Here is a 22,911-nt window from a genome sequence, read left to right as displayed (position 1 = left end):
ATGACTACATGAGAACACATTTCAAACATCCTGAGTTATGTTATTGTTTTATTTGTTGCTGCTATTGTTATTCTCAGCTTAAGCTGTAAAGTTTACTTGCTTAAAGAGGTGTAAATAAAACTGTTATCTGTTGAAGAGAAGGCTTCGCTCAGTTGTGTTTCAGCTGATCGAGCGAAGGAAAGTTCTTCATCCTCAGACGCTCGACCTCTGCCCAGAGGAAAGCCAGATCCTCCGCCTGCTCTCTGGCAAAGTCCGCCAAGTTCTTCCTCTGAACGATTTCCCTGTAGCGCTCCTCTGTTTTAGCCGCCTTATTTTCCTCTGAAGCTGAACAACAAACAAGTCACATTATCAGTCAGATAAGGGCTCTGAAAGCTGCATCTGCAGTGAGCTGAAGTGATTATTACCTGTTGCTTTACAGACGTGTCTCCTCTCTGCCACGGTCATCTGCATGTCCGGTAGCTGCTCCTCTACAGTTTTGTTTTTCTTGGCTTTCATTGCCGCCTGCCTTTTAATTTGTTTGATATTTTTTATGCGATGTTGCACATATTTAAGATGAGTCTAAAAGTAGAGCAGAATGTGTATATTAACAGTCGGGGATAGAAATTAAAAAAATACAGAGCCATTTAATGAGATCACGTCTTTAGTTTTTTGTTACCTTTTCCTGGAAATCCATCTCTTTCTCAAGAGTGGAAACTTGCTTGGACACGCGACTGTTTTGATCTGTCTTGCTGAGATACTTAAAAGAAAAGAGATTAACAGAATAATAACCTTTAACAAAGGTAAAGATAAAACAAAAGGAGCAGCAACATTAAGTGTCTGCTCCAGATCTTTTGACAACAGTCATGGAAAAACGGCTTCATCATAAAGTATTCAGGATCACTCCGGACGGATTTGTTTATAGTTAAAGTTTCTTTTCCTCTCAGGGTTTCAGGGGGGCTAAACAATGACAGGAAGCTGCATGCCACGCCACAGCAGAGCTACCTGAACCTTTTGCCAGAGGAAACTGGCACTCAGGCCTGGAAACGTGACTCCGTGTGTGCCATGCTCATCGACTTGTTGAAAATAAAATTGATGGATGACTCATATGATCTTTATGTATTTCTTCACTGCACAACCACCACCTCTCTTATTTTTCATATCAACAACACGTGAAATCCCTCGTGTTTTATAATGTGTATGAAGGGGTTAACAGATTGGAGCAAAGTATCTTCCTGTCAGCATTTGTAGTCTGTTTTTTATTAAACTGCCTGTTCACGCCTTAGATTGGCATCTGCTGCCAAACAAAGAAGAGAAGCTTTCAGTTTTCTACACTTTTTAAATATTGTATAGGCATGTCAGAGATCTTAAAGCAGGAGTAAAGAAAGCACAAGTATGTTATAGTATATTTAAGCAGCCTCCACCTATACGCTTTTCAAACATGCGGAAAGAAGAAGAAAAAAATAGGGTGGGGAGCTTACGTGAGCAGGGTGTGTGTCTCTGATAACAAAAGATGATCCATCTGTGTTCGGGGATGGTAACAATTTTCTGCTCGCAAAACATCTCATGCTGCCAAAACCAAAATACCTGCCTTGATATCAGCGACTGAGGTTTGGCCAGAAATTCTAACAGGGTTAAAGTTTCACCATAAATGGAGACTTTAATGCCTTTTCGAGAAGATGCTGATCTTCTCGGAAGTTTCTGACGCGTAATTACCATGAATTATGCACAAGGTCAAATCTAATTACTATCCAATAGCATTATTGCTCAGAAAGTGTTACACAGGATTTGATTGAGAATAAAATAAATCCATGTCTCAGAGGAAAGCTGAAAAAAAAACCCTGTATGATAATGTTTTAAACTTACTTCCCGTTGCCTCTCAGAGAGTCTTAACTTTTGGATGTCCCTCGCCTTGGTGTTGAGGTCCTCTATTTGCATCCTCATCATCCTGTCCTCCCACTGCAGCTGGATGAAGCCCTTACGGATGTCTTTGCACTCCACCATGGAGGCGACCTTCTGCTCTCCAAGCGTCTGATCATATGCATAATAATTACTTGACACACAGATCCCTCATAAGAATATATATCCTTGTTTTGTGAAAGTGTGTCTGGTCGTGTAGGCTTACCCTGATGGTTTTGTTGAGGTCCTCCACCACACTCATGTGAAGGAGCACAGAGGCAGTGTAGTCAGGAGTCAGGTCTGTGGTGGACACCTCCACCTGGCCCTGTTTGAGCAGGACCTGGACCATGATGTCCATCAGGAAACGGTGCTTCTCCTTATGCAGACTAGAAGGAAGCAGGACAACAAAATCATTAGAGGATCATTCTTCATTCGAGAAATACAATAAATAACATTTACTTTTAATATATCACCTTTTACTGTTGTTACAGGTTTCAGACAATGAGACAAATTCTCATATTTATGAGTCATGGCTCGAGTGCCATACTCTCAGTTCATCCTTAATGAGTGATGATAATCAGAAGGAGTGACAACATGGCGGTAATACCTTTCAAGTCCGTCAGAGAGATTTTTAATTTCCTGTAGAGCGGCGTTCTCTTCATCTCTCTTCTTCTGTAGGAACGCATGCATCTCAGCAATAGTCAGAGCTTTTACTTTTATCTGCAGAAGACATGTCAAAGAGTGAACAGACAACTACAAATGAAACACAATAATTTGGTAAAGTTTCTTAAATATAATGTTGGCAATATAAATTTACAATTGCAATTAAAAAGATTTAAAGGGGAACTTCTGTATTTTTCAACCTGGGCCCTATTTTCCCATGTTTTTTGAGTCTGTGATTAATGAACATTTTTTAAAATTGGTCCGGCTAGCAGCTGTGAAAGGGGGTATTGTGCACTGTCAATACACCACTAAAAGTGCTTATTTTTGCCACTGACAGGCTCACACTGTTATTGTAAGTGTTTTTAAAATTATTGAAAGGATCCCTAAAGAATCAACCTTTTTTTTGTTAAAGAGTAAGATCATTTTAACCAGAAACAGCCCCAAAGTCGCCAAACCCACCAGAATCCATTTAAATAAACAGTAATCTTACCATTGTAAAATAGACCTCATTCTAAGTTGATAGAGAAAAAAAAGCCATCTTAGTTTTCCACTGTTGCATCAACCTTTATTTGGTTGAAATAAACCCTTAATTCACTCAGTTAGATATGTCTATACACACTAAAATTACTGTTTATTTAAATGATTTCTGGGGGGTTCTGGTTAAACAAAAAGGATCTTACCCTTTAACAGAAAGGTCTATCTCTGTAGGGATCCTCTCTGTAATTTTGTAAGACACTTAGAAAATAATTTGAGCCCATCAGTGGCAAAAACAAGCTCTTTCAGTGGATGTAAACTAACAGTGCGAACACCCCCCAAGTGGTGACATTGCAGCCTGTTTTGATGCTGCTGGCTGGAGCTCTTTCACTCAGTACTGGACTAATTTAAACTGTTGTCTCCATTAGTTACTGAGACACAAAAACATGAGGAAATAGGATGCAGATTAAAACAAAAAAGTTTGTTAACAGACTATAAAATGTAATACTAATTGTATATTTCCAGTGTGAAAAGCCTCTGTCAGTATTTCAGCTGACTGGCAATGTTTGTCTGTGTCTCTCTCCACTCTTTAACATTTCCATGTCCTCATTTTACCTTATGCTCACTCTCTATTTTTGCTTTGCGGACAAGACGAAACCTCTCCCAGATCAATGGGCTTAAGCCTGCTGGTACATTCTCCGGAGTATCAAGCTCCTCCACGGCCTTCAACATTTTGCCGAGTGCATCAGGAGCCAGAGAGCCACACAGACGCTGGTTTTTAAACGGGCTGGAGTTGTTGTCGGTCTGGGTCTTTATCTTTTGAACCCTGAGGCATAAGAGACAGTGTGCAGTGACTGAGCAGCTGATTTACAACTTACAGTGTGTGGACATCGAGGTAAGTATCACCCACCTGGGTCTACGCTTGAATGACTTATATAGTTGGTCAACCACATTGCTTGGTACATCAAAGAACTCCCTCCTGAATTCTTTGTCAAGAACCTTTGGAGACATGAGTGGATGTTATATCAATGTATGTGCACCATCACTTACAGTCAAAATGATTTCAGTGTTTTACCAGCTGGCTTACTTTGTCCTCAGCTACAAGGCTGTCATAGGCCTCCTGAAACAATTCCACTTCCTCTTCATGTCTCTTCACTTCCTCGGCAATTTCATCCTGTCAGAGAAATACGGGTCAATAACACAGGAGCAGCGTGTATGATAACTAGCCACTGGCATTCTTGAAATGAGAGCGGCGCACAGGTTAGCTCTTGCAAAACACGCCTGAGTGATGGCAAGATATTAAACAAGAATTTGGAAGAAGAACATCCCTGCCATTTACTCAGGTGTCTGACGAATAACAGAAACTGAGGCTGCCAGTGATAAATTCCTTCAGCATTACTGTTTTTCTCTGTTTTATTACGAGTTTTCTGACCTTGTACGCCAACATTTTTTCAAGTTTGAGCTTGAGCTCCAGCTCTCGGTTTCTCATCTCGTCTTCTGTGAGGACTGAATAAACCAGATAGGTAATCTTGAGCTCTTCCTGTAAAACACATCAAAAACAACATTAAATCAGTATTTGTGAAGAAGACACATACACAAGATATCATCTCTCCCAATTATCTTAAGGAGAAAACCACAATGAGAACAGAGGGCCTTTCATCCTGTGTGAGGAAAATGAGAAAACAAAAGGAAACAACGTGACGCAGATTAGCTTTAAGTGTAATGAGTCTGTCAATGTGTAATGCCTATCACACCATCGAACAAAGGCTCAAGACCTGGTTTTTGGACAATCAGACATGTGAACATTTCTACACTGTTGTTATTTCTGGCTTACATGCTGCTGACTTGCTTTCCGTCCTTTGCCCACTGCCAGGCAGCCAACTCTGCATGGGTATGTATGCAATATTTATTTTATCAACAGCATGGCTAATTTTGTGTCACATAGCTTGTGTGTTAGTGCAAATGACCATGTTGCTGACCTGTAACTGCATGTTTTAATATTTTATTGAGACCTACATAATTACTATTGCTGCTCGGCATGTCTGCATGTAATGCTAATCTGTGTGTTGGTACTTCATGTTCATGTCTGTTTGTGCTCACATGCTGTTTGTGTTATTGTGTTGTACTGATGCTTTGCTGTTGCTTGTTGCTTTGCATGGCTTCTGTACCATCTTGAGTATCTCTGTTTGCTGTAGTTCATGCTGTCTTTATGTCTTTATATCTTTGTCCAAAACATCTTGCCAAAGGACTGCACGTTTACAGAAATTTTGATTAATGTGTGTTGTCCTTATAAATAAAATACATTAAAATAAAGAAATATCACATGCATGTACTGTGTGTACCTGTGCGTTGGCTCACCTGATAAATAGCCATTTCACATTTCATTTTCTTCTCAAACAGCTTCGTCAAAGTGTCATCCAACTTTTTGGTTGCATCCCTGTTGGACGCCTGCAGTTTTTTCATTTCATTTTCCAGTGACTGTAATCACAGAGTTCACAGATGATTGATATGGATCACTGATCACATGATAACTATATTTCTGACAGTAGCAAAACAGAACTGTGAATGTTTCTTCTGTAGCACCTTTTTGTATTTCTCCTTCTCCTCACTCAGGTCTTTGCTTTTCTTTTCATTCTCTTTAAAGGCTTTCTTCTCCTCCTCAGTCCACTGGCTGTCAGGTTTGCTCAAAACAAACTCAGGCAGAGGTATTTCCTGTGGAGGCAATTCAATAGAAACTATGTGCACTTCAAGCTGATTTGTCTAATTCAACTGACGCTGCCCAGAAAAGTATGTCAAGTACAAAACAAACCTAAGACATCATTTGCCTAAAGGGAGAGAATTAATGCTTTCTCGTGCGAGCATTGAGTATTTTGGCTGCAGTGAGATGTAGTGTTTAGTGTACGTCATGAGAAACAACTGCAGGAGGTACCGAAGGGTTTTCCTCTGCTCTGCTTTTCAATCTTTCTCTCTCAGACGGAAACTCTTTGCATACCCTGTGATCTAATTACATAATAAATTTACACCTAATAATGATTAAAAAAAACTACATTTACATTAGGGCTGAAACTAGCGATTGATTTCACAGATTAATATTTTATTCTATAAATCTGTCAGAGAACTGCGGACCATTAATTCAAATAAATGCCCATTATAGTTCCCAACAGCCCAAGGAGAGCAAATGTCTTGTTTTAGAAATATTTATTAAAGAATTTGTGGTATTTCTTATAAAGATTGTTTTTAAAACTCAAAAATCTTTGGTTTACTGTTTACTGAATCAGCAAATCTTCCCATTCGAGAAACTGAAACCAGAGAATGTTCAAGATTGTTGCTTGAAAAATGACTAAACAATTAATAGATTATTAAAACAGTTGCAGATTTTCTTGACTAAATCACTTGATTCTTGAAAAAAAAAATGTATTTCAAATTGTCTCGAAATAATTGATCAAACAAGTAAATACATAATATATCACAGGAAAAAAGTCAGGATCATCTATTTTATTATAAATGCGCACACAAAAATTGTAATATTTTGACCCACCATTTTCAAGATGTCCTCTTTTTTCACTTCAAGCACTCCATCCATCATGTCGTCCAGAGCCCTGTCTCTGACTTCATCACCCTGCAACAGAAAGACAGACATTTTGTTAATAAGACAAGTGAACTGCTTATATTTATGCCTTTCTATAAATCACGTATATTTCATTTCTTTTTGGTAAAGGACTGATAAATGTACTCCCACTGTTGTCAACAATAATCATGGATGCTGTTTTCATATATGGAAGTATTTAAGGAATTTGTTAATGGCGACAAACAAGAGTTGCAAAACAAAAACACATTTTTTATGGCAGCATACTTCGGCAGCCAGACGTTTTTGCTCCTCCAGCTTCTTCCTCTCCTCCTCCTTCTTCTCTGGGGTGAGAAACTTCTCTGCTTTTATCTAGAATGGGACAAAGGTGCATATTTCTCTGGTAAACCATACGGTAATGACCATACAGTACTTCACAATTTAGTAAAACAAACAAACAAACCACAGAGTAGCTCGACATGTACTCTTTGTTTGTTGAACTATGTGTGAACTTTGTCAACTGTTTGGATGTTTCACGAGGAGGTCGGTAACCTCAGAGTCGTCCACTGTGAGCAGCCTCTTTGGCTGCTCGCTGATGGTCAGGCTGGGCTCCCACAGCTTCTCATTCATGTCCAGCTTCAGCATGATGTCCCGGATGTGTCTGTTCCTGTCCCTCACACGGTTCAGCTCCTGCACCTTCTGCTTGTGCACGGCGTCAAACTCAGTGTTGAAAGATGTCTTGATGTTATAAATCACATCCTACAGTCGGAGACGAGTGAAATCAGGCAAAGAAAAAATATTTATCATCATTATGACAACAACCATGTGTGACTGAGCTGTCAGTTCTTTTAAATCACTCATTTTCATGTGCTTTTTATTTCACTTGTTCACATCTTTGGCTGAAGTGTGTGTTTTATTATGATATAATATAGTTTAAAGCGGTTTTTAAGCAGGTTCCCACCTGTAGCAGAATTATCTGGTTGATCTTCTGCTCTGTAGTCTGCAGGCAGAACTGATTGTAGATGTAAGGATTAGAATATCCCAACTTGGCGGTGAAACTTCCTGTTACAGCAGCACTTTCTGCCTCGTGGCCTTCCTCCCCGAGCTTGTCCTCATTCGCACTCACTGTGTTGGAAGTTTTCTTTACGCTGCTCTGCTGCAGTCGGAAGGTGGGGAAATATTTTGAATAAGAGAGCAGAAATAAATGTTGAGGATCAACTCTGCGGCCATAAGATTATAAACTTTATCTTAAGAATATTGCAGTGAAGGGAGCTATCTAAACAACCATCTTCAGGCCACATGGCTGTAAATCTAGAAAAGTTTCGACACCAGCGGACTGGCACGTTTTCAAGCATTTAAAAAAGTTACAACAGTGAAAGGTCAGACGTAGGAGCGTGATTCAAAGCATCAAATTATTTTCCAGCTGTAAACCTGTTTTGACTTGAATGGTTTTGCCATAAAATGTATTTCCAGAGTGTGAAAACCCACATACTGACGAGGCTGCCTTATCACAGCTTTGAGAAGATGTTTGCATGCTGCCTGTCTGTTCCACATTAAAAACAGTAAATATATCATCTAATCCATTCTGGCTCATCACATGTGCTCCTCATTACGGCATTAACAAGAATCTAAACCACATACAGCTCAGGGCTGTGGAGTAGTTTTGCTTACGGTGCAAGCAGCCTCTTCATTCTTCCTCGTATTCTGAACCCTGCGAAGGTCCTCCAGCTCTTTCCCTGTTCGCTCCTTCAAAGGGTAGTTCTTCACCTCATGGTCAGAATGAAAGGCCTGTGGTAGAAAGCCAGAAGCGATTCATATTTCTTAGTACAGATCATAACATTTCTGTGATAAATAAGAAATGTAACGCTTTCACTGTGTTTGTCATCCCACCTTTATGGCCTTGCCTTTGACCTTCAAAGAATCCCAGCATTCTCTCTGTAGGACATCACGGAGGTACCATTTTGATAAAATCTCCCATTCCACTTCAGTGCGCACCTAAAATGTGACCGCATTAAAAATTACTACCATCATGAGCTCAAACCAAGTTGAAAAATACATTGCACTGGGGGCAGCAGTGGCTTAGTCTGTAGAGACTTGGCTTGGGGACCAGAGGGTGGGCAGTTCATGTCCGGAACATACCAAAGTCCGGAGTGTAGACTGGTAGCTGGAGAGGTGCCAGTTCACCTCCTGGGCACTGCAGTGGTGCCAAACCCACAACTGTTTGGATCACAGCCATTCTCCATTAAGCGTGTATTTCAGTGTGACACTCACTGACTTCATAAAAGAAATGGATGTAGCCTCAGGGTCTAAAAAAGTGAAGCCAATGCATAGAGTCCTTAAACCTCCACTGGTTGCAAAAAAACCAAAACACTTCAGACTGTGTAGATGTCTCTAAGAAAATGACAATATTTCTCACTTGATTTACAACCTCAGTAAACATGTCATAAAGCAGGGTATGCTTTTAAACATGGCTACCTTGTGATTAACAAATTATCACAGCGACCTGTAAATCAGAATAGAGGCTAGGCTTGGGCAGTATTGCAGTATTAGAGTATACCAGGGTATTCAGAAATCCCGACAGAAGGATTTTCATTAACATCAAAAATACAGGTGTTTATCTTTCTATTAAACTCATACTGAAAGGCTGTACTGAGGATGTATTGTATGTAGTGCACAGCACACACCACCAGAGGTCAGTCTCTACTCTTGGAACAGGCAGCTGAACAGAGAAACCACTGCCAGTGGTGGGGATAATGTTACAGGACTGCAAACAGCTGGCCAACAACGGCAGAGAGACCACAGGAAAAACAGCATGTTTCCACATCTAACTTGGTGAATTAAGGGTTATTGCGACCAAACCAGAGTTAGTGACTGTTGGAAAAGAGGACGAACCAACTAGTTGACTAGCATGATGAACTAAAACGGTTTTGGTGAATTTATTTTGTTTCAACAGTTTAAATTAAGTGTGTTTCACGATGAATTTACAAGGCAATTAAGCTAGTTTTAGTTCGGTTAAAGATGCAGTTCTATTTTTCAGTTTAGTAACAAAAAAGGTCTAAAAAAATATTACCTTTCTTGATATTTTGTGATTTTGTCTCGTGGAGCTGTAGCAAGGCGTATACTCCACAAAAACACAAAATGGGGATGACAAAAATCCAAAACTTGAGGCTTCAAAATGATAGTCCATAAACTAATGGGTGATGTCACAGTGGCTATGTCCACTTCTTTTACACTATCTATGGAAAAAATGTCCCCATTAAGGATAAATAAAGTGCTTCTTCTTCTTCATTAATGTGTGTGTACTGTATGTGTGCATTACATGAGTAACTTCCTGCTCCTCCAGTCTCTTCTGCTCCTCAATATTCAGGTTGAACTCCTGTTGCTCCAGGCGCTCGGCATCTGGGTCGTTCTCATTTTCACGCATCATCTCCTGGATCTGACAACAAGAAATACACACAGTTTAGTCATCGTTTGTAGCTTGACTGTTCAAAACATAACTACAAATGTTACCTGTTTGTTGAAATGATACATATTTTTAATGATGGACTTCAAGCATAACTTCAAGAGATACTTTCAGTTCAGTGTTGACATCAGCATGGCTTCATAGCTTGTTTATGCATTTTATTTTATCTTTCTGCTTTGGTTTTGTTATGAAGTGTTTTGCCCCCTAACTTACTGTGTGTATGTGTTGCCCTGGTAGTGACCTGCTGCATGTAATTACAGGGATAAGTCTTTTTGAACTGAAAAGCACTCACATGCTTACGTACATGCACTGTGGGATGTTGTTTTGTGTTTGTCATGATACCTTCTTCCTGTTTAGGAACTTATGAGTATTGTCTCAAGTGCAGATTGAAAAACAAACTCACAGTGTCACGTAACTCTTTGAGACTTTTCCTCAGTTTTTTCTTCGTCTCAGAATATTGCTCATTCTCTTCTTTCATAACCTAAAGAACAGATTGAAAAAACAAGTCAGATATTCCTTGAATCATTTAGTGTTAAAGTGCGTACACTTATGTCAACTTCCCAACACCTGCCCACCTTCCTACTGTAGGTAAACCCAAATGTCTCGCAGACACACAGTGTGTTAATTATGATGCATTTTACAACATGGGGAAAGAAGATTAATTATATGCTATCCAACATTTTATCACTCGACATGATGCAGCTTGAATTAAGCACAAGTGTTCGAAGAAAATGTGAGTCAGATTAGAAAGCATGTTGCGGCATAAAAGCAGGCAGGAAAATGTCTCTGCCCGTTTCCCATGTGTGATTAGCAGCAAAGTGTAAACCCACAAAGACTGCCACACCCTCAGTATCATTTATTGTTATCAAGGAGCTTTGTCAGGTGACAAAGTATTGTACATTTATTTACAAATGCTTATCTGCTATTTGCTAATTGGTTGATTTTCTCACTCTATAGTACAAGGCGATAAATCAAGCTGCTGCATGGATAAACTGTTCGCCAAAAGCAGCATGGCAAGATATCACACACAGGTGCAATGGGCACTTTCGAAATCCTCCACCTGCAACACCGCTGAGACCCAGGAGAAGTCTCTAAACATAGTTTACATTATTCACATCTTATGCCACCACCGCAAATATTACAGCATGCTAGTCACTGACCGCCTCTCGCCTGCTCTCCAGCCAGGTGGGGTGTGAAGGAGGAGCAGACAGCAGGCTGTTATAACTCTCATCCTGCTCTGTCACATCCACAGTCTGTGCTCCACCACTGACCTACAGAGTGTTAACAATATGGATAAATAAATAATACACAGATATAGAAACATAAATGCATTTGCTTTGACACATTGTTAGAATGTTAATCTAATTAAAGAGTAAGTTCAGTAGTTTTCAACCTGGACCCGATTTTCCCATGTTTTGTGTCTAATTGACTGAAGAATTTGTCCAGTATTGAGCGAGTACCAATCGGAGCATATTAACATCATCAGTTTACATCCACTTAAAAATTTTTGTTGGACGCTGAAATGCTCAGACTATTATTTCAAGTGTCTAACAACAATAATTAAAAGCATCCCTATAGTGACAGACCTTTCTGTAAGATTAAGATTATTCATGTTTCACCTGAAACAGCCTTGAAAACGCCATTGTCAATTCCACCAGACTCTGTTTAAATAAACAGTAATTTTAGCTTGTATAGAGCCAGCATATTGTCACCATTAAACCAGGTGTATTAAGGGTTTATTTCAACTGAACCAGAGTTAGTGATGGTTGGAACAGTGGAAAGATGAGCCAAGATGGCTTTTGTGAGTTTTATTTTGTTTTTGTGAATTTAGAATGAAGTGTGTTTTATAATGATAAAATTAATGTTTATTCAAATGGAGTCTGGTGTGATTGGTGACAGCAATTTTGGGGGCTGTTTTTGATAAACAGAAAGGATCTTACTCTTTAATGGTTACATTGCAGCCTGTTTTGCCACCACCATCTGCAGCAGTCTCACTTAATACTGGATCAGTTTCAAAAATTGCTGTTCCCATTAGTCACTAAGAGACAAAAACATGGGAAAATAGGGTCTAAGTTGTGAAATACTGAACTTGCCCTTTAAGTAATAAACAAGGCTTTTGCATAGGCAATAAATAACATAATTTAGTATCTATCAATTGTGTAATATTCATTCCAGATGTATCACGGTGCCTTGCATAAGAACAAAAAATGCAGAGCTGTACATTGAAACAGCTCTGTTACAAACAATTCACATTTATCATTATAGTCTGGGATGCCTCACACTTACAAAAGCTACAATGCCAAAATACTTTGCTGTCCAGTAAGCTGACAAATTTGATCAATATTCTAAGTCTGTAACACAATATTTTTGTTGAACCTGTGTTAGAGTGGTGTTCCTTGATCATCCTTTTAGAGGTTAAAGTCTGTGGTACTGTTGAATTTTGTTGCTGCAGTGTTTCTAATATTTTTTCCACCACATGTATAACAATGAGGGGATACTAAAATGAAAAAACAGCTCAGTATAACTGAACATTACAACCTTCATGAATGTCAATATTAATGCATGGCAAAGCAACAAACACAGTAACTGTTACATAGCACTAATTAAATGCTAAAGTAGAACATAAAAATATAATTTACCTCACTTTCCGCTGGTTTTTCAGTGCCAGCAGGAGACCCTTGGTCCCACTCAGGCAGGTTAATGAGGACGGGATTCTCTGTGTTGATTATGGTCTTCAAGAAATGATCCATAGACTGACTGTACTCAGTAGCTTCATTCACCTTACCAGCTTTTACACCTTTAAGTCTGTATAGAATCCACAATATATACACAATATCACAGTAGATATATGAAGATATGTCATAGAGGTCTAATGATGATCCATAAGACCAAATAATTACAGAATTAACCATTTTATATGATCTTTCAAAAACAAATCATGCTGTTTCTTTCTGCCTTATGATATAATCCATCAAGTAGCCAGTTTCTATTTGTAATATATCTATAAATCATCAAGTGTAAGACTAGAATAACATCAGTGGATAAGGCTGACCATATTCTACAGTTTTATTCGTCGACAAATCAAAATGAAAAGACCAAAGAAACTGTGCAATTACTTCATTCCTCTATAATTTCCAACTTCTGTTCCCCGTCTGTGGCACTCAGCCCCAAGGCTCATTTTTTCCCACTGAAGATGCAAATCTTTAAAAAATGTTCACACATATATCGTTTTTTTATAGTTCTGTATTTTTTGCAAATGTTATTCAAACAGGAGTAAATAGCGTATTTATCACGGGCTAATTCCAGCTGTGACTTCAGTGCGCTACTGAATATTTAAGACAGCAGGAGTGTGTATATGGGATTGACTCAAAATAAATCAGACCCGTCCTTAAAATTCCCATATCCACAATAAACAAAGACACATGGCGACCCAACAATAGATTGGAGAAAAAAATACAATTCCTGGAACATTAAAAAACAGTGTTCTCACAAGTAGTAAGGGCTGCGGAAAATATTTTTACACATCAAAACAATAGCAGGCAGGAGCAAGCAGAGGAGCCAGATGTGGAATGTGATCTGATTCAGGGGGGAGATTGGGCTGTTAAATTTATTGGATCTTTGTTTTCCTGCAGATTACGACCATGATCCTCCTCGACCCACCACTTCAGTTGTGTTTATTTACTATTGTCCATCAAGGCCGACGCAAAGAGAGGAAATACTGTTTAATGTGCATTATACCAAGCTGTATATGGGTGGCATCACTACTGAGAGCAACAGCTCCCTCTACTGTTTACAGCTGTGCATTGTGTAAGCATGTCAGACTGCTTGTTGCTTTACCTGAGATCAGCACACACAAGAGAGCCATCTTTAAAGCCAGCAGTGAGGAGGGTCTGGCTGTCTGCAGAGAAGGACACGCTCCCAACTCCACCCAGACGCCATGAATGACACTGCAGTTCAGTGTACCGCCCCTGTACGTGCAGCAACAGCATCGTAACCACAGAGAATGAAAACTTGATTCAGAAACAAATAAAACAAAATGAGCTCCCACCATGGAAGCAGTTTCTCGGATGCGTAGGAGGCCATCTTGGCCCACAGAAGCCAGCCATAATTGGTGTGGAGACAGGATGGGAGAGGCAGGGCCCAGAGGGTGACCCCTCACTTCCTGCTCTGGCTTGAGCTGGACCACCTGTTGACTGGAGAGGCCGTCTGTGTCCTGGACAAAATCAGGAAGCACGGTAATGTGTTAATCACTGTCACTGTTTCTATATGATAATAATAATAATAATAATAATGATCAGTGATATTTTAGGTGGATGACGAGAGAATAAGGATCATAATCTGTCACATTTGGCAGCAGTAAACCTGAGGAAGCCGAAAGTGCTGAAGAGTTTTTCTCTTGTGGCAGTAAGCAAAGACCTCACTGTCTCCCAGTACACAGGACGTAAGTGGGTGAGGCACTTCATATCTGGACACTTTGAGGATGTGAGGAGACAGACAACCATGGCGGTCTACACAATCTGGACCTATAGGTAAGAAAGGACACATCATCAATCAGCTGCTACAGCTTGCTTATCACACACACACCTACAATAATAGTGAGGGCTTTTTACAGAGGTGCTGCATCAGCTTAAGCATGCATATAAAACACACCACATATAGAAAGACTCTATAAACATTGTTATACAAGACAACGTAAGATCAAAAGTTATTGACGATTTTAAAGATATACAACGCAGGATTTTCCTAAAAACAATGTATGGACTCATACTGAAGTACTCCCTCTCAATCATCCCTTATGACCCACTAGAAGTATGTGGTGGTAAGACCCTGACCTTTGCACGGATGAGGTCAGGACTTAAAGACCATAAGCACACATCCAAGAGTGAGCTATGAAAATCACAACACAGTGGCTAAAAAAACGTAAATACAGCGAGGCAAAACATCAAGCAAACAAAGAAGGAATTGGCTGTCACTTTCATTTTTGCTAGCGATATTGTTAAAAAACATTAGCAGACCATTCCAGCCTAATATACCTCTAACTATCATGTAGATAACACCTTAAAACACACAGGCATGTCTTAACCTGTGCATGGTACAAGTCTCATCTGCAGCCACTCCCTAGACGCACTGTTTGCACTTTCCTCTTGAGACCTATCTGTCTCATGGTCTTGCTCAGCACAGTTTTACAGGCTGTATAAACAGTGGGCGTGTTTCTGTACACCGTTCAGTCGTTTTTCTCTCTTTTTAACATTTTTAGTGACATCATGTCTAAACAATTGGATAAAAATGTCTGGCTGAGTACTATTAATCAGTTAAGTTAATGTCTCTGGCTGTGGTTTTCTCTTTGGAAACAATCTGAAGTCCACTGTCTGGCATTCCCATGGATGAATCATGGGATTCCCAGTCTTATAACAATAAGAACAGAAGGCAAATGGAAGTCTCATAAAACTGTAACTCATTATTTATGACTGAAATGTTATGTAACATTGAAGTAAAGGAAGCTACAGGCCATCATTCATTTTTACCAACTAGCACAATCCTTGAAATTGGTTTAATACCATTGATCCCCTTGTAAACCTCTCCTCACCTAGAGTTCAATGTCCCAACATCACACCTCCCATGTCTCCAGTGGACCTCCCTGGCCTCTGTCCGAGTTTGTTTGGGTTATTATCACCACATCATCTTACGAATAATGTGTCCAAGAAGACCCTCATCTTGACACTGTCCTCACCAGTTAGTTCAGAGAGGTAATGGGAGCCATTGGACCTATTGGTTCTCTGTTCTGAACAGCTCTATCTCATCTGTACCAGACACAAATGCCCTCAATTAAAACAAAAATCCAGAGAATAAGAAGGAAATGAATCTACTCCATCAGTGCTGTACCTGTAAGGTCCCTCACAGGCAGAGAGAGCAATGTGAGCAGGCTACCATCATGACTTTTGCCCTTCTGTCCAGTGCACAGTGCAAGAACTTTCACCTGCTCACAGTCCCTGATGCACTGAGTGGAAAGTGACAAAATGGGTCCAGGAACAACTGGAAAAGAAAGAAAAATGACAGAAGGATGCAGGTGAGCTTGACCTCACTCCATCTTTCAATAGTTAGACATAAAATAACCAAATACATTTTTGTTCTCAAGTTAAAGTGTTACAGAGGTACATAGCTGTATCAGTTTAAAGCTTGAATGACCTCTGCATTGATATGTAAAGTGTCTTGGTACAAACAGGACAGCATAGTACCTACCTGTGTATCCTATGACTGAAAACCTCTTTGATGGCCTTGCATCTAGTACATAGATGTGTGAATCTGAGGCACTGGTGAAAAGATAGTGCCCCTCTTGATCAAAACTGTAGAAGCACAAACACACACACATACACAGAAATATAATACATGCACACAGTAAGACAGCATGTAACTACTCAATGTGACATGTCCTGAGCAGATGTGGAAGAGCAGTTGTCCTGTCTGGGTTTTATGGGTACAGATAACCAGTGGTCGAATTGTTAATTTTTAATAAGGGGGATGCAATGTAGCTTTGATTTTTTTGCGTGCACACATAATCAAATATGACAGCACAGATGTGCAAAATTAATCAAGATAAAGAAAAATGGCATGACCTATACCTGCTGCCTTTAAAACACAAATAATGCAGTAGTATTGCTATTGCAATACAGACAAAAACATTTTAGAGTATAAATGACAGTAGTTCTGAAATATCCGTGAAAATTAATCTTAGAGTCATTCTTATCCTATAGACATTTCCTTAGCCAGTTATAATTTCTCCTTACCTGTGAAGCCTTGGGCTGATAATTGGTGCTGCTGTCAGGTCCCTGTCCTGATACCTGCCTGGTTTCTCCCTGTCCCTCGTCTATCTATTGCAATAATATAGATAATAAATGTGCAAAGCAAAATAATAAATAGAATTAGGAATAGTAGTGGTGACATAGCTGTGGAAATTAATCGCACAGTCACTTTTGTGGGTGACATAGCTGTGGAAATTAATCGCACAGTCACTTTTGTGCTCTAGATATTTTCTTTCAGCCAATTATAATCTCTCCTCACCTGTGAGAACCCTGCATGATCATCTTTGCTGGCCTCTGGTCCACTGTCTCCTCCCTGACCCTGCTCTTTCTATTGTGGCAATAAAGATTAAAGAATATATGCAAAGCAATAGTGAGCACAAGTTCTTATTAAGGAGGAGTGTTTTTTTTCCTAGCATGAAACTAGCTAGCAAGGTATTTAACATAGTTAACAATAACATTAGTGTTCTTGTTTACTAGCTTAACTTGATATACTGGCATCTATTAATTAGTCATCATTTAGCTAACATTATCTACATGCAACAGCATTACTCAACTTACACGGTTTGTTTGGAAGAAACTGTGCAAGGTTTTTTGCTTCTTGCAGGCTGGTTTGCTGAACATACAGCAGCACTGCTCAGTCAGCAGCCCACCTCTCGTCTGTGTTCTGATCACAACATGACAGCATGTGTATGCGCCTGGGGCAGTCTACTCATGGTGCGTTTAAAGACGGCTCGGAAAAACACGTTAACACATGTTAAAAACGAATTGAACCGTTGTAACGTCTGTAAAAAGTGCGGGGGACAGAGGGCACAGATACGGGAAGTGCGGGGGACATGTCCCCTGTGTCCCACCCTCAAATTACGTCCGTACCTGCACACACAGATTCTAGAATAACAAGGGGGATGCTTTTTGGTCAATTTTCTAACAAAGGGGATGGCATCCCCCCTCATCCCCCCTCAAGTCGACCACTGCAGATCTCAACTCGTGCGATGAGATATTTTGTGTTGTGTTAAACTAAAACTCTCATTTGGACAAACAGATAAACTCAGTGATCAAATCTAGGCTCTTATCTAAGGTCAAGTCCTTTTTATCATTAGTGATATTGTAAGGGTCATACATTTTATCTCAACCTGATTTGACCACTGTAATGCCTCTATGTTGATGTTAGCTAGGCCTCCCTCACACACCTGCAGCTGGTCCAGAAAGCAAGTGAGAGCACATTTCCCCCCTACTAGCCTCCCTTCACTGGCTCCCTGTACATGTTAAGATTGATTTTGAAATTAAATTGTTTGCTAACAAATCATTAAATGGACTCCAACCTATTGCTCTGACATTTTACAACCACATGTCCAATCAAGGTCACTCAGGTCTGTTGACTAGAAGCACAGGGGAGATCGCCAGTTCTAACCCCCAAACTATAGAACAGTTGCCTCTACATGTAAGGCTGGCCCCTACACTGCCTGTATTTAAATCAACACATCTTTATTCCTTGGCTTTAATTCAGTTTGAGAGTTGCCCTTTTGTCTTTTACATTGGTCTAAGGGTGGCTATTGTGTTGTTTAAAGATTTTTGTAATTGTTGGTTGTACGGCACTTTTGTCATATGTTCTTGTTTTTAAATGTGCTTTATAAATAAATTTGGATTTTGGAAACTCTGTGGTATCACAGGGATGGAGGATACTTGCACTAGGTGATCCACAGGAGTGTGGTAGAGATGAATACGGTGCACCAGGCGAGGTTGCTGCGCCCTGTTCAGGTCAATAAAGAGGACACTTCCTGAAACCGTTCCCACAGCTGCGTATTGTGCAATAGGACAGCAGGCCAGACTTGTCACCTAAACAAAAAAGATTACAAGTTTTAACTTCACTTACATTTTCCTCCTTTATGTTCACATGCTTACAGAACGAATTTATTAATATGACACTGCTGATATGTTCTGAATTCTAACATGTTGTGAATCTGACCTCAGCTTGAAGAGACAAAGAACCAAGGCAAATGCCATCTGCGGACCACAGCTGCAGTTGTCCCGGATCCCTCACTGACTGCGAACACAAACATCACAGCTTACTTAAAAGACACTGACTAAATTACACATGCCATCACGAGACACTGTAATTCTTGAGCAAGACAAATGTTTTACCACACAAATGTTCTCGTCAATGTGTGACAAAGCTGCTGCCACAAAGTTGCCGCTGAGAACATCCAGGACTTTCACAATCTCATCTGACTGGGCTGGGTTCAACATATAAATTTGCCCCTGAAAAACAAGAGGCCTGTTATGTTCTAATATTTTCTTTTAGTGCACCTTTTCTCTCAAGTAACATTATTATCGTGTGTTTTTTATGTACACATTGTGGTTTACTGAAGTACTTACAGTATTAGAAGATAAAAGTAATGTTTCATAGTCAGGGGAGCACATCACTTTTGTGACAGGTCCTTCTAATTGCCATGTTTGTGTGATGCTGATCTTGGTCTCTTTGATTTGCAGGCAGTGCACCACACTCTCCTGTAAAACATAAGCATTTTTAGGTGCTTTTAAATTCTAGTCAGTGAGAATTCTTGATGCCTGAAATTGCAAATCAGATCAGCAACTGGCAGGAGAATGAATGTATTATATTTAATTCAATTCTGAATGTGTCATACTCAGTGAGCCAAACAGATGTTAATGGGTGCATTGGCCTGTACCTTTCCCACAGCGATCAAACCATTCTTGTTAAGGGTTAAACTTTGGAAGCTGCTCTGTCTGAGTTCAGGAATGGCATCAACAGCTGAGCAAAAGTGAAACACAAAACAACATTAGGCAATACTTATATAGAAGTGTAGAATCGCTCCCAGTGATATTTTGAATATCTGCCCCGTCCCAGTGTCCCAGTGTGTGCGTCTGTTTACTAGTGGGGTTGAAGAGGACCGAGACAGAGAGACTCTCTGGGTCAACAAGGAGCAGAAAGCCTTCCGCACAGCCCACGTAAAGCTCTGATGTGGCTGTCCAGCAGATGGCAGTAGGAGTGAGCCTGGCCTTGGTACACAGTTTAGTCTGTGTAAACACATGTGGAGTTGGGTAACAGTTTACATTTCATTTTGTTTGTGTACCTGGAAACCAAACACTTTTCCCAACCAATAGATCTTATAATCACAGCTGTATCACCTAAATAAACATTAATTGGTGAAAGTGTATTTGTTTTGTTGTATTAGTGTGTAAATAACAATGGGGCAATACCATAATGCATTCTGCCTTGTCTCCCCTGAGCCCTGAGATGGCTGAGGGAGGCATCTCAGGACCAAAATAGGGCACTGTGTCGCTGGCAGTATGAGAGGTGGGCACCAATCGCTCAACAAAAGAACCATCAGTTGCTGGAAGCTCAATCACACTGCAATGCAACAAATATGACATACATATTATCAGTGTTCATTGCACTACTACTGCTACTACATGCTTGTGCAGCCAGGTCTGCTTTACCTTGGTTTCAGGACATGAAAGCTGGCACTCTTCTCAATATTCCAGACAGTGAGGGATGTAGTGCCCAGAGCACAGAGCTGGAGCCAATTCAGAGGGTTGAAAACCAAAGTAATGACACCCTGCCCAACTTGTGGTTGTGTACAAATGGGCTCAGCGCTTTCCCAGTTCCTGCATCACACAGTCATGATTACAGTAACAGAGCTTCTCAGCCTAAATAAACATAACTGAAAACATGAAGTACACAATGTAAGGTAGTGTACTGCTCTCGGTGGCTTACCACACTGTTATGGTGTGGTCTGGAAGAGAGGAACAACAGCCCAAATACGGACCACCATCACTTAATGTCAGAGATGTGTAGTCCAGTTGTGCTGTTCCTAATGAAAATGAATGTAAGAGATATGTATACAAACAAACTACACTACCTCAATACATCTTAGAAGAAAAATATAGTAATATCATAGCTAAAAACAAAACTTACAGGTGACAATATCATGGCAACTGCATAGATCTAGCTATTGATCCCAGCTACGAGAAAATATCTTACCTTTGAGTTCATTCTTCAACTGCAACTCAGGGAAAACATACACAAATATAGATGGGGATAGTTTTTCCTCAGAGAAAGCAAAGGTCCCATTGTTGCCATTGGCTGTCAGTGCACCGATGCCTCTGCCAGGACTCTTAAACACACTTTGTTTTGTTGTCTCCAGGTTCAGGAAACAGATATGACTTCCACATGTGTAACATATTGTTTTGTTGTCGACAAACTCGATGGTCTTGTTTGTAAAACCTTGAATCCACCTGGAAGGAGTAAAACAGCTGAATATTAGCCAGCCACAACTTTTGCCTCTCATGTATGCTAACCTCAGTGACCCATATGTCAGGTGAAGTCAGGTAATCTGGGACACTTTTTGGTAGCTTACCGAGAAAATCACCCAAAACTCTGAAGACTTTTAGCACTTATTTTGGTTCTTTGCTATATTTGAAGAAAATATGTTGCCAGGTAAAATATTGTAGCAACTTTGGACCTTCAAACACAGCGAGTACCCCTTCCTCACTCTGATGACATGTTAAAGTAGAATAGGATAACTGGTAACGTAAAATGGGACAGTCATGTTTGTTGTTCATGTTTTTAATGGTTTAATCAATGTTTCAGTTCACTCATGAATTTCTTAAATCATTAACGTAACCTGTGGCTTTCATTAAAAAAGATCATCCAACTTTTCTGCCATGTTTTCTCTGTTCTTTTGCTGCCTGTTTCCTCGGTGCCATACTGTCTACAACATGCATTTATAAGAATGATGGCTTATTTTAGACTAGGGATGCACGGTATTGGATTTTTTGCCGATATCCAATATGCCAATATTATCGATATAACCTAATTTTAGTGATCATCAAGTGTCTTCTGTGATGGAATTAACATCATGTTATGCATGCCCACCAGCAGATGGAGACATGACATAAAATCCTTTTTAAGGGATGTAATATTCATTCGTTGTGCTGGACAGATTACATACTGTATCTCATCTGGCCTGGGAACGCCTTGGGGTCCCCCAGGAGGAGCTGGAAAGCATTAGTGGGGAGAGGGACGTCTGGGGTGCTTTGCTTGGCCTGCTGTCCCTGTGACCCAGCCCCGGATAAGTGGAAAAAATGGATAGATGTGTGTGCAAAATAAGATTTAAAAAAAATCATGTTGGCTGATTCTGATAGTTCATTTTAAAGCCAATATCAGCTGATGCAAGCCGATATTATTGTTCATCCCTACTCTGGACTATTGTGGCTGACATGGACTCAACATCATCTTTGATATTTTCTAACTAACAAAAATACTAGACATGTCTGTAATATGACAGGGTGGCACACTATAGCAAAACCCATGATTTTATGGCACCTGGGAGCCTAAACCATGCTGGTTTCACTTCAGAAAATGTCCCATTTTCACTTAATTTTTTGTCCCATTTTACTTGACTGCATTAAGCACTCACTCAAAACCTTTTCTCCTGAAAAGTAAAGTGTATTGTAAAAATATTTGGATTGTAAGTCAAACAGTTAATAAAATGCAACATCCTGCAACCATTTTGTTGTTGTACCCTTATTGTTTTAGCTGCAGGACTCATTACTAAAATGAGAAAGTCAGCCACAAAAAAAGCCACATGGCTAACTTGGCAAGTTCTGAGAGTTAATATTTGTTTTATATCTTTGGTGTGGCCAAGACCAATAAAAATGACTGTTTCATGTAAAGGACATTTGTAATGATGTGACAATAACATGTTTGGTGACTGGCTGCTAATATTTAAAGAGCCTAAGATGTAAAACCTTATGTGTCCCATTTTACCTGATTTCACCCTATGCTAACAAATGAGCATCTTAATATTAGCTAGCTTAACTGCTATACACAACTGGTATAAAGCGGTACATTAACGGTGTGCGTTAATTGTAGTTAAGTAAAAAATATATATGTGTGTATTTGTAGCGGAGACATACCTGACTTCTAGACTTCCAAAGTCATCCATTTTAAGACAGGAATAAAAATACACACAGTAAAGTTAAACTTTTTCACCAGTACAACACACTAACGGCTGGAAGAGTCGTTGTGTAACCCTGGCAACCACAAAACT

At 39.8% G+C, this 22,911-nt stretch overlaps 1 protein-coding gene across 1 annotated transcript; it reads right to left on the bottom strand.

Annotated features, from left to right (window-relative positions):
* Positions 1-110: 110 nt before the first annotated feature.
* cfap43 (cilia and flagella associated protein 43) lies at positions 111-22,886 on the bottom strand. Its single transcript, XM_050071834.1, has 38 exons — positions 22,778-22,886; positions 20,841-21,094; positions 20,574-20,670; positions 20,297-20,464; positions 20,057-20,207; positions 19,729-19,873; positions 19,525-19,607; positions 19,214-19,345; positions 18,980-19,096; positions 18,804-18,881; positions 18,525-18,673; positions 16,281-16,384; positions 15,924-16,073; positions 14,403-14,563; positions 14,089-14,253; positions 13,878-14,008; positions 12,680-12,845; positions 11,201-11,311; positions 10,444-10,521; positions 9,897-10,013; positions 8,468-8,572; positions 8,249-8,365; positions 7,539-7,733; positions 7,130-7,336; positions 6,866-6,949; positions 6,551-6,631; positions 5,596-5,724; positions 5,371-5,490; positions 4,445-4,552; positions 4,100-4,186; positions 3,923-4,011; positions 3,628-3,838; positions 2,483-2,595; positions 2,102-2,261; positions 1,843-2,007; positions 656-736; positions 405-558; positions 111-324 (listed from the first exon to the last, which is right to left on the bottom strand). Exons 1-38 carry the CDS (start codon positions 22,804-22,806, stop codon positions 149-151), a joined length of 4,968 nt encoding a protein of 1,655 aa, XP_049927791.1. The 5' UTR covers positions 22,807-22,886; the 3' UTR covers positions 111-148.
* Between the last annotated feature and the right edge of the window lie 25 nt (positions 22,887-22,911).

The sequence above is a fragment of the Epinephelus moara genome, chromosome 19 (genome assembly GCF_006386435.1).
Source record: "Epinephelus moara isolate mb chromosome 19, YSFRI_EMoa_1.0, whole genome shotgun sequence".
Lineage (NCBI taxonomy): Eukaryota > Metazoa > Chordata > Actinopteri > Perciformes > Serranidae > Epinephelus > Epinephelus moara.
The sequence above is the reverse complement of the archived record's forward strand: the minus strand, read 5'-3'. Positions and strand labels throughout refer to the sequence as shown.

Excerpts from the sequence above, each read along its gene's own strand:
- cfap43 (XM_050071834.1), bottom strand. The coding sequence starts at position 22,806 with ATGGATGACTTTGGAAGTCTAGAAGTCAG. Across the intron at positions 2,596-3,627 it reads AAATAGAGAGTGAGCATAAG|ATAAAAGTAAAAGCTCTGAC; the intron begins GTAAAATGAGGA and ends TGTCTTCTGCAG. Across the intron at positions 325-404 it reads ACACGTCTGTAAAGCAACAG|CTTCAGAGGAAAATAAGGCG; the intron begins GTAATAATCACT and ends TTTGTTGTTCAG.